At 35.1% G+C, this 11,703-nt stretch overlaps 1 protein-coding gene and 1 long non-coding RNA gene across 3 annotated transcripts in view; one reads left to right on the top strand and one right to left on the bottom strand.

Moving 5' to 3' along the window:
• Positions 1 to 572: 572 nt before the first annotated feature.
• Positions 573 to 11,703, top strand: part of LOC116168546 — a 69,137-nt gene continuing 58,006 nt past the window's right edge. The window contains exon 1 of the long non-coding RNA XR_004144781.1: positions 573 to 684. This is a non-coding gene — a long non-coding RNA (uncharacterized LOC116168546). The remainder of the gene's footprint in view (positions 685 to 11,703) is intronic.
• LOC116168545 overlaps positions 5,439 to 11,703 on the bottom strand; it is a 67,053-nt gene continuing 60,788 nt past the window's right edge. For both annotated transcript variants that reach the window (XM_031484447.1, XM_031484446.1), the window contains exons 5-7: positions 5,974 to 6,182; positions 5,792 to 5,923; positions 5,439 to 5,743 (exon numbers count right to left, since the gene is read on the bottom strand). In XM_031484447.1, coding sequence (XP_031340307.1) covers positions 5,617 to 5,743; positions 5,792 to 5,923; positions 5,974 to 6,182 — 468 coding nt within the window. In that variant the 3' untranslated portion in view covers positions 5,439 to 5,616. The remainder of the gene's footprint in view (positions 5,744 to 5,791; positions 5,924 to 5,973; positions 6,183 to 11,703) is intronic.

Below are 11,703 nucleotides of genomic sequence, written 5' to 3'. Positions count from 1 at the left end.
CCACTGCGTTTCCAAGTCTCAAAAAGATTACGGGAAGCAAAGCGGTTCCAGTTAGAGCTGGAAACGCAGTGGAAAGGAGTAACTGCAAATTGGAAAAACCACTGTGCGGAATTTCTCAGAATACGCTCGAGTTTTCCAAACGATTTTTTTCACCCAGCTATCGCTACGAGGAAGAACATAGAGGAAAACTGAAAACTCTCTATAGGTATCCCATTGGTGATTGGAATAAATGGAAACATGCAAATTTTCCAAAATGACTCGTTCAGTACCTAAATTTGACATCCAAAGTAGGTATACACGCTACAAAAATGCATTTTAATTCAAAATCCATTAATTTGATAAATTTTATACATAAATGTAGCAAATTGGACGTATACGCGATAACATTTGCGATAAACCGCAGGTGTTCGTCGTTAGTTCGAAACAAGCTTGCTTGCCATTGGCTGGAAGTGAATCGGCTCACCGATCGTGCCTAGTCATTTGGCATGCGCGTCGCGATTATGAAACTTAAATTGTCCTATTCGCGGTAACGTTTTCTGAGCGCCGATGTTTTTTTAATTCAATATTGTCCCTAATAGTGTTTTTTAATAAAAAATATAATTAAAAACGCCGTGATAATTAAAGTGCTAACCAAGGAACTGCAGCGGAAGTCCACGGAACTTCGTGTTCATGGATTAAAATAAGGTACTGTGCCAAACTTTTCTTTTTCGTTTTTGGAAAATTTCTCGAGCATAAATGCGCCAGAAAAAGCAACAAACTATGCGTATAATGAATGTTATTTTAAAGGCTTTTTCGACTCATAAGTTGTTGGTGATTATGCGTGAAATTATAATTTTTTTGGAACTGCGGTAGGAGTTCTTTTGCCATTCAAAATTTGCTGCTTACTGTTGTAATACGGAGATTAATAAAATACTTTGCCACAGGTATTCTGTCATGGTTTGCGCACTAACATGGGGGTACAACCAGATCAAATGTCGTCTTAGGTTGGCTCACAATCCTTAAAAAATCATATGATTTCATTGATTTTTGACCAAAGAAATAAAGAGTGCAAGTTTTGCAATAGAATTTTTACTTTATCCCAGTACCACTAGTCATTGCCCCTGGGTTTTCAGGTCTAAAAAAGATTAATGAGGGTAAAGTGGCGAATTTTAGACTTGCAAATCTAACGACATTGAATAATCATAATCTGGGCAACGTCTATTATAATCAATGGGGAATTTTCCATTCGCCCATAATAAGCTCGGATGGCTTTTGTTTTCCGAAGTATGGTTTTCCCAGTTATAGCGATTGAAACGTTTTCTCTATACCTATAATGGGCGATCAAAAATGAGTTGCTTTCGAGTCGCCTGTGGAAGTCCCGTATAAACAAAAATTCCAAAGGTGACTCGATAGGAATAAATGGGAACGTACAAATTTAGTCATAGTTTTATCAAAATCTAATTTGTAAAGGGACCAAATGGTAATATGAAATCCATTTGTAGAACAGAAATGCAAAAACGACTTGCTTTGCGCGCCTATTCAGATTTTCCCAATTTGAAATTTAAATACAAAAAACTTTTATGGAAAAGGTTTCCAAATCTTGGTAAATGTAATACAAAAACGTGATACAGATTTGAACGTATGCGCGATAACAATTGCCGATAAACAACAGGTGTTCAGTGTGAAACGCACACGTGCAGTCGTCGGTATTTCGAATTTGTTGCAACCAATTTTCTCGTCATTTTTGCTCAAAATAAATCTGAGATAGTTTTTTATTCAAAATTAGCCACTTTCGGCACCCCAATCCCAAATAAACGTGCAATTACATAGGGACATTTATATTAGTAAAAGCGGAACGTGCGCTGATGCGTTTTTTTTGTGAATCCTGTACTAAATCAACAAATGAATCTCCAGTAGTCCGATAAAAGTTGTATATGTGAAGTAGATTTCCTCCAAAGCTTTTCTTTTTAATTTTCGCGTTCTTAATTGTGCTGGCTACACCCAACATTTTTGTAAACCTTAATGCCAGTTGAAAATTTCAAATACTGCGATTTCCCGTGAGTTTGTATGCTCTTTAATATTTGTAGTGTAGGTAATTACAATTCCAAATGCCCTTACGACATGTACAGGGTGAGTCAACGATTGCGCGGAGTAACTTAATGCCTTGAAGATAAGATTTTGCGATAGAGTGCTTTTGTATTATGATATTATTGAATATTCTCCACATTTTAAAAATATTTGGAATTACACAGGGTGCGCTCACAAAGTAGGGCGCCAAAATGGTACATTTTTTGTAATGGAACCCCTTGTATTTGAATGCATTTTTTGATTTTACGTGTAAATGTACGACTTTTTAGTGTTGGTACTTTCACTTTCAAAAAATAAAAAGTGCACTTTTGCGCTCTACATGTCTGTCTGTCTGTCTGAGTTACAAAGGCTCCGGAACTACACCACATACAGATTTGGTATTGGTGTCATTTGATCAGAAATTAAAAATTATTTCCTGGTTGTATTCTCGTTAAGGCATGAATCGTCCATAAGGACTATTAAAATCGAAGAAACACATTTGAAAGTGCACCCTTCGCCTCTTGCAGCACACAAGCGGCTTTTTTTATTATATGGTTAATATCCGAAAAACTAGTAATTTTAAAGATAATTCAATTGGTAAGAAAAATTTGGCCGTTGCAAGCGTCCGTTCATTGTCAAAATTATTACTTCAATTTTGATTCCAGGATATATATCTTTTATTATGGGTAAAGTAAAAGTCAAATAAATACATCTACTATGAAACGTTAAAAAATAGCTTACATGGTGATTTTTTGTAGGTCCGAAGTTATAACACTTCATAATAAAAATTTTTACTTTTTTAAATGGAACACCCTGTATATTTTTGTCTTCATCTCATCTTTTAGCTCCTCCAAAAGCGTCAAACTTTTGATAATAATGTCCTATATCTAGAGATAGCTTTCGAAACATCATGGCTTCCCTAGTTTTTATATTTGAATCTTGTAATTTACATAATAACGAGGTGGCCATGCAAAAAAGGCAATTTTTATCTGCTTCGTCCAAAACGTGAAGTTGACATTTTTTGATTACTAATTTTAAAAATCGTAGCAGCCCTGGAAACTGTGTCAAAACTTTCAGCGGTCGCTCAAAAAATTCCTTATTTATTATTATACTTTAACGATTCCATTAGTTAAAAGATACGAATTTTTGAATGGACTCTTGCATCTCCAAATTTGAGAAAAATGGACATATCTCAAAAACTATAACAGATAGGTACGCAAATCTTAAATGCGTTGAATTCAGAATGAAATAGCGCATTTGCAAAAAAAATGTTACGTTTATATTAAAAAAAACAAATTGGAGCCAACTTCCAGTATTTACAGAAGCGACGCCATCTTGAAATGATTTTCTTTCAATTCGCAATGGTCGCAACTTTTCAAACCTTTCTTTTAAAAATATATATTTTGTTAACATCCAGCTTGCCTTACCAGCACAAAATGTGGTAGTTTATTTTGTGATTTTGATTTTAAGTGAGCTTCCTCAAGTTAGTCCCCGGCGCCATTTAAAAAAATGTGTAATGCAAATTTTTAAATAGTACTAGTGTTGTGCTAAACTGTGCGGATTCAATTTCAACTTGTGCTGATCTTGAAAATCAGTTTTCTTTCAATTGAAACGCGGAGGCCAATTTGACATTCAACCCTCCGGTACAACTTTTAAACAGTATGGCAAAGCTGTCATCATCGGTGAAGTACGGCTTTATAAATTTTATTGTGGTTTCTTAGTGTTCTTGTTCCAAATTTCGCTACCTTAAAGGGCGAGTTCCTAGTATTTGCAGTAATTCCATTCCAAACGTCAACTAACAAGAAACTTTCGCGAGACTCAAAATACTCGTGTTTCAATTCGGAACCAAGTTGTACCCTGCACAAGCACAAATTCATGATTCTAATTCCTTGTTGAGTATTCATTCTCTCAGGGAAGCTCGAAATGGGGTAAATGATAATCCGCGGAACAAAGATCACAAAACCTTCTCCATAAACCTTTGTATAATAAATGAAATGTATGGGGAAGGTTTTGTGATCTTTGTTCCGGATTCTATAATTCCTGTTTGAGATTGCAATACGAATGATAATTGAATTTCAAGCGAAAAAATGGTTAAGGAGGTTTGAAGTTCTGGCTACAAATTGGCCCTAATTTTCAAACACAAATATCTGGAGCATCACGGAGATGCCATTTCATTTGGCGTGTTAAATAGAAATCTTGTTTCCCACAAAAGTTTATTACTTTCCGATGTAGAATGTGTTTATACAATGATTGTCATTATCGCTTCTCGGCCTATAGCTAAGACTTAAGTGTAGTTCACTATCATTAATAATTAAAAAATAGCCAATAGAAACAAAAGCTAAAAGTCGAAAAAGTTAGCAGGACTGCTGCGATTTCTCAAAATTAGCAATCAAAAAGTGTCAAAAACTTCAGTTTTTCAAATTGTTACTACTATTTCTGATGGCAGAAATGAATGTAGATTTGAATTTTAGGACCACTTTTATTAACATTCTGTATGCCTAATATCCGGTAGTTTTTGAGTTATTGGCATTTTTTGAAAGAAATTTTCTTATTCTTTCATTAGGTGTGGTAGGCTGCGGAAACAATCGTTTCATTTGAAATGTAATTCGAATGAGTATGAATGAAATATCCACATTGTGTGGTTTTTGATTTGTTTATTATTTATGGTGAGAATAATAAAATGCCAATAATTATAATACCAGATATAGGCATACAGAATGTTAGTGAAAGTGGCTCTAAAATTTAAATCTACACTGCCATCAGAAAGAGTACTAGCAATTTGAAAACTGAAGTTTCTTACATTTTTCTATTGTTAACTTTGAAATCGCAGTAGCCCTGGTAACTCTTTCAAGACTTTCAGCCAACTTTCAATATTTACGAAAACGACGCCATCTTGAAATTATTTTCTTCTCAATTCGCAATCGTCGATTATGGCTGTGAACCAAATTTCAATTTTCGCCCTGCTAACCTTCATTCGAATGTCAAAGTATTATGCAGGCAGGTAAAGCTATATTTCTCATAGCCACACTACCTTTCCAAGTTGGTAAAATGAGCTACAATTAGTCCTAAAAATTCCCAACCCTATAACTTTACTAAACAAATCAACGCCACCATTCATTTTTCATTTAAACAATTGGTTAAATTAAAATTACAAATTTCAGAAAATTCGCACCTACATATCTAGGACTAATTTATACCCATTAAGTAAAGGTGGCTTTTCTAAAATTCGTTTTCATGAGTTCAAAAAGCACGAGCTTCCAAGTGGACTAAATGCACGTGTTGTAATACCATTTTTGGTAGCTTTTCTATGCCATTTACAGTGACTTATTGCGTCTGTAAATGAAGTCAGAATGAAGTATCAGTGGGACTAGGTTTCTACACATAAGAGATTCAAAACGTATACGTTGTTTTTAATATTTAGACGACAATTAATATGAAAATGGTAAATATACACGTTTATATTACATTTTAAGATGCGATTCAGTATGACATGTAAATTTAAAAATACACAGAAAAGGTAATGAAAATAAAATTTCAAACATTTTCATTAGTCCGATCTTTATCACTTTATTAAAAATTCGAGGAAACACTTGCGAATGCGTCCAGTTTCTCATTTTTGTCTGTACACCTCCCTTTCGTTCTCAGGTAAGGACCATATTCACATTTGGGAAGTCCACACTCTCCAACCATGATGCACCTGAAACAGTCTGAACAGTCAGAAATTCACCCCGAAATGCTACCTCACCTTCGATCGCTTAACGAAAAATGCTCTTTCCCTTTTTTGAATCGAACGCAATCTTCGTTGTCGTCGTCACAGTCGCAGCTGCAGTTGTTGTCGCGATCCAACATGGAGTTGTACTCTTTAGGGCACTTACATCTGTAATTTAAATTTAAATTAACAGTTCGAAAGGCAAATAGTGAAGGTACCTTCGTATGGTTTCTGGTGAGTACAGTGAGGAATCTACCGCTCGCACTGAAATATTCGATCTGTACGACCGTATTCCATCCCTGCTCGCTTCAGTCCTTGTGGCCTCCAAAGCTGGAGGTTCATCTGCTTTATCTAAGCACGCACACTCGGTGTGGTTGACGAAGGGTAATTTTTCGACTGTGGACCGCGGTTGATTAATCATTGTTGTCTGTAAAAGAGACACAAATCACTAATACCACCCAGAAGAACTCATTGACATAACACTAAGCGTATACAAGTAGAAGTAATTGGTAATAAATTTTTCTGTTTGTTTTCACAGTCTGAGGGGGATTAACCTCACGTGAGAAATACACGAATTATAACAACGGAACGGATGCACTTCTACTCGATTTTTTTTTCAAGAAGACAAACAATAATAAACTAAGATGGCATGTCATAAATTTTATGAAATTTTTTTTATTGCTGTCTAATCCGGACGTACCAAGAATAAATGCAGTAATTTTGTTAATGAGACCCGGCAAATATTTTCTTAGGCCCTTATCTCGTAACCATTTTTATTGTACAAACGGCTTACCTGGAGCGTCTTTTATTAGAGAGGAGCATCGAGAGAGGAATTTGGGCTGCTTAAATTAAGCCAATTGTTGTACCAATCGAAATCCATTCAGTAATTCTGAACTTGCTTTGCCGTCATCGGGCATTTTTTAAAACAGGAGATTCTGGCAACAATAACAGTTGTTCTTCAACCTTATACAAATCGGCAGTTCGGTTATCAATCTTTTTTGAAGAGACATTCGCATTTGCATGTAAAGAATTTCGAAATAAATTGTACCGGTCGAAATTATTTGAACTGAGGAAACAAAGTGACATGAAAAATCTATTTACAGTTTGCGTTATGCTGGAATAATCGATTAAGGAAGTACAAGATACAATACCGTTCGTAAATTTCTCATACTCAATTACCTGCTACATCCTCCGATGAAACCGGCACCTATACACGGTCCGCGGTCGGTGAAATTTTTCAAAATGCCCCAGCGATTAGGTCAAATTGACATCTGGGAATGAGGAACTCGCCAATTGATTAAATGCAAATAACCTACCTTGAACTTGAACGCAATTTATGAATGGTTGGTTACGCCAAGAGATGTACCTACTAACAGACGTCCAACGGCCATCAAAATTTTAATTTGATATAGGTGCGTCTCTGACAATGGTAATTACGTTAGTGATGCACAATGGTATCTTTATACATTTAAAGGTCGATTTAAATTGAGCAGTACTGATGCTAGCTAAACCCCCAAGTTTACCTGTACTTGAGTGAGTAACTTGCAAGGTGTGGTCAAATATTTTTTGACAAAAAAAACTAATACCCCATCCAAACCGGGCTTTTAGTGCAGGTGAACAGTTTTTCTCGGAAAATTTGAGGTGAAAGTGTAGATACAAAAGTTGTTCATTTTTTTTGCTTCGTCTAAAATTAATATTTTCAACCCCCGGAATTTCATCCCCAAAAAAATTCAGCTGTTTTAATTATTTGGCCTCAATTTCATTAGAGCCTGCACTATCGATCCCTCAATACAATAAATCGTAAATTTGAAAACAGTAGGTACAAGTAGCCCATTAAGTGGGCGTTTTTGTATTTGTGATTTGGGTCTTTCTCCAAAATGATATATGAAATTGGATAGGTATCTACAATTTCCCGAATATGCAGCGAATTGTTCTCAAATGTATACATATGGGCTATGTATACTAAAAAAAACGGGTTTAATGCATGGAAGATGGCTATAGGTAACCAACTCTACACAAATTTGTTTTAAATGATAATCAGCGTCTGCTATGGAAACAGTAGCTTGATCATTTAATGTCAAATTAGGGTTAGCTATTAGTCGTTTTTTTTGTCGAGTGACCTTTGGAATTTTTGTTTACATGGGAAATCGTACTTAACTTAAACTTCCAAAGGCGACTTGCAGCAACTCATTTTTGATCGCCCGTTATAACAAAGAGGATAAGGTTGAAATAAGGGTGGTAACAGCCAGGGGCGTGGCAAGGTAAAATTGCGACTAGTGCAAAGTTTGTCCGAATCGCCTTTTTTTAATAATAATAATGTGGTATTTGCATATTTTTTATTATAAATAATTATTATATTACTTATTTACGATCAATCCTGAATGAAGTGCATTTAAAATTGCAAAATAAAAATTTTGTAAAATACTTTTGCATAATTTTTATTTTAAAAAATCCTAGGACTTGCCCGGTTGCCCTACTGGATCCCACGGCCCTGGTAACAGCTTAAGAACTGTAAAAACAGCTTTAATTTGTCGCGTGTAGTGTTGGTTGCCTACATTCATCTGTTCCATGCCGTGATACTAACGGGCGATCAAAGATGAGTTACTGTCGAGTCGCCTTTGGAAGTTCAAGTTAAATACGATTTCCTATGTAAACAAAAATTCCAAAGGTGACTCGACAGCAACTCATTTTTGATCGCATAGTATCGCTCACCCTAGGAGCCTGTGGGATATGAAATATTCGTCATGGAAAAAATCTTGGATAGAGAGTGTTTAGGAGTGAATTTTTTTATATTCATGTAGGCGACCATTTTTATTAATAAAATCTGCAATTGTTTGACAAAAGAGGCAGTGAGTGTTGTTGAGTGTAGATTTTGTTTACAAAATGGCGGCCATTTAAATATTTCAAAATTAAATAACTACATATTTAATTGGTCGCCATGTGTGTCCGATAAATGGCTTATTATTATTATTGTGAAAAAAAAAGTTATTTTACTTTGACAAATTTCATTGAACCAAAGTTATAATTTTACCATGAAATATATGAAATTCAACCGCCATCTTGGATTTTAACGGATTCCCTGGGCCGGGATTAATGGGGATTTTGAATATGTTAAAATATACGCTTCTCGCAGTATAATGCAAAAAGAGTCATTTATTTTTAGTACCCAACGCGTTGGTCTTTCCTAGCTCATACCTCGTAAAAAATATTTTAAAAAAACCGTGTGTGCAAATGATGGTTGCATATCCATAGAAATTATTTTTGAATATACAGGGTGTCCTATTTTTACGGTTTCAAAGAATAAACTTTTTTTAAAATAGAACACGCTGTATATTTTTACATGTCATTCGTTGTCAGTGTTGCCACCTTATTAATTTTGTTCCGAATAATTCCAAATAAGCACACCCCACTTTGATAAATCGTAGCGACCTTGTTTTTTGCAATTAGGAAATACCCTTGGGGAATAATTTTAACCGAGTAAGGGGCTACACTTAGCTTAGAAAGTTAGATTTGGTGATACAGGGTGTTCACAATGAAATGGCAAATTTTCCGACAGCTATTTTATTTTGACAAATTTCATTGAAATACGAGTACCAAAGTTATAAATTTTTAAATGAAATATATGAAATTCAACCGCCATCTTGGATTTTAACGAATTCCCTGGGCCCGGATTAATGGGGATTTTGAATATGTTAAAATATACGCTTCTCGCAGTATAATGCAAAAAGAATCATTTGTTTTGCAATTATGCCCAGGTCATAATTTATTTTTAGTACCCAACGCGTTGGTCTTTCCTAGCTCATACCTCGTTTAAAAAAACCGTGTGTGCAAATGATGGTTGCATATCTATAGAAATTATTTTTGAATATACCGGGTGTTCTATTTTTACGGTTTCAAAGAATACACTTTTTTTAAAATAGAACACGCTGTATATTTTTACATGTCATTCGTGGTCAGTGTTGCCACCTTATTAATTTTGTTCCGAATAATTCCCCATAAGCACACCCCACTTTGATAAATCGTAGCGACCTTGTTTTTTGCAATTAGGAAATACCCTCGGGGAATAATTTTAAACCGAGTAAAGGGCTACACTTAGCTTAGAAAGTTAAGATTTGGTGATACAGGGTGTTCACAATGAAATGGCAAATTTTCCGACAGCTAGTTTATTTCGCTATTCGATAGTATGTTGTGTTCTCTTCAATGTTTCTAAGGGATGTTCAGTGTCTAAACCCCGTAGTTTTTAGGTTCTTCAATATTTTTCACTAAAGTACCCACCCATAAATTAATTACATGTTTATGCAATTCAATAAAGTTGAAGAATACATTGCACGCAACGTTACAACCATGAATTGCACGCCCTCTAGCGGCAAACCTAGAAACTTGAAAATAATTTCCAGCTTCTTTTGCCCAAGCTGTGCAATTATAACATTTCCATAGATATGGACTGTGGTCTTTATTCATAGGACACCCTGTACAATATTGTTCGTTTCTGTTTTTTAATTAGACTGATTGAGGGAGGCTAACTAGTAAAATCGATAAAAAAATGAAAATCTTTATCATAAGTGTTTACTTCAAGGAATTACACATCCAACAAGATTACTTAACATATTCTCACATCTGTTAAGTATGCTTGAAGTTTCTAAAATTCATAAATAATATAATGGTTAGGGTTACAATGCAGACTTTAACTCAGTGATAGACATGCAACTGAAAATCTCAGAAAACTAGTTAATAATTGTACTCTAACGAGGAAATAATTACTTTTCAACGAAATGAAGCATAATAGTAGGCTTGGCCATCGCAGATGAAAACCCATTCTAAATATCGATTATTTGAAAAAAATTAAAATGCTCGTTTACACTGATTTTGTGCCTCTTACATCAAGGTACATTTCAACAAAGTCATGGAACAGAACTTTTCCCTAACGCAGGACCATTTTGTCTTTTCATGAATTTTTTCAGTTAGGTACCTTGTTCTCTTCTCTTTCCCAAGAAATGGTTTTCTTTACTCACTACTTGGCGAAAGAATTACTATTACTAAACGTGATGGATGTAATTTACATAGTTTTTTATCAGCCTTATCTTAATAAATAATCTGTGCTTGTGAAAATTGATGTGACCACACAAGGAGTTTGGGTAGCATATAGTCCTTCCCGCGCCGGGGAAATTGATCGTTTACAATGAACTTTGCGAATATCTCGAAAACTGCACTACGTGCTATGCACATTATTTCCGCATGCTGTTTTGTATCGTCGCCTCTATTTATAAATAAAAACAAGGAAACGCGTTAAGGCTTCCTAAATCTTTTTGTGCGACATTTTCAGCGTGCCCTCATTTTCTATTTTCTATTAGATGCGTATGTACGGAGTAGAGTATACCTACTTCCTTGTTTATTTCTTATTATAGGGGGTTGAGTCAAATTTTGCATTTTTGCGTATTATTAGATCACGCCCCAAAAACGGCAGACGTGCATCTAAAATAATATTGAGAGAGTCCAATTACTGACGTCCCAAGATTTATTAGGTTCGTATACGTGCCACGATCGCGAGACTTGCCTTTGGCGTCTTTCAGTCTGTCGCAAGCGCTGCAATAAATAGCCATCGCGTATTTATAGGCGATGTGCAAATATTTTAAGACAAAATGCTCTCTCAAATATACCCGTCCAAGGACTTGGGGCTGGCCATTGACCATGCAGCTTTAAACAGGAAGGAACAGGAGATGAGTAACCTTTTGAAACACATCTTTCAATATTAGCAATTAGCTCACAAACAAAATATTTCGGCGTTGCAAAAGCCACTGGTAGCGAAAATAAAAACTTTTGCACATCAGAAAATGCATCTTGATGCATAGAAGACATGTACCAAATTTCATAAAGATCCTATCTCTGTTATTATTAAAAAACTGATTTTTTTTAAAACTTTACCACCCTGTATCTCAAAAATTAAAACG

Source organism: Photinus pyralis, unplaced genomic scaffold (genome assembly GCF_008802855.1).
Source record: "Photinus pyralis isolate 1611_PpyrPB1 unplaced genomic scaffold, Ppyr1.3 Ppyr1.4_LG4, whole genome shotgun sequence".
NCBI classification, from domain to species: Eukaryota; Metazoa; Arthropoda; class Insecta; order Coleoptera; family Lampyridae; genus Photinus; species Photinus pyralis.
The sequence above is the reverse complement of the archived record's forward strand: the minus strand, read 5'-3'. Positions and strand labels throughout refer to the sequence as shown.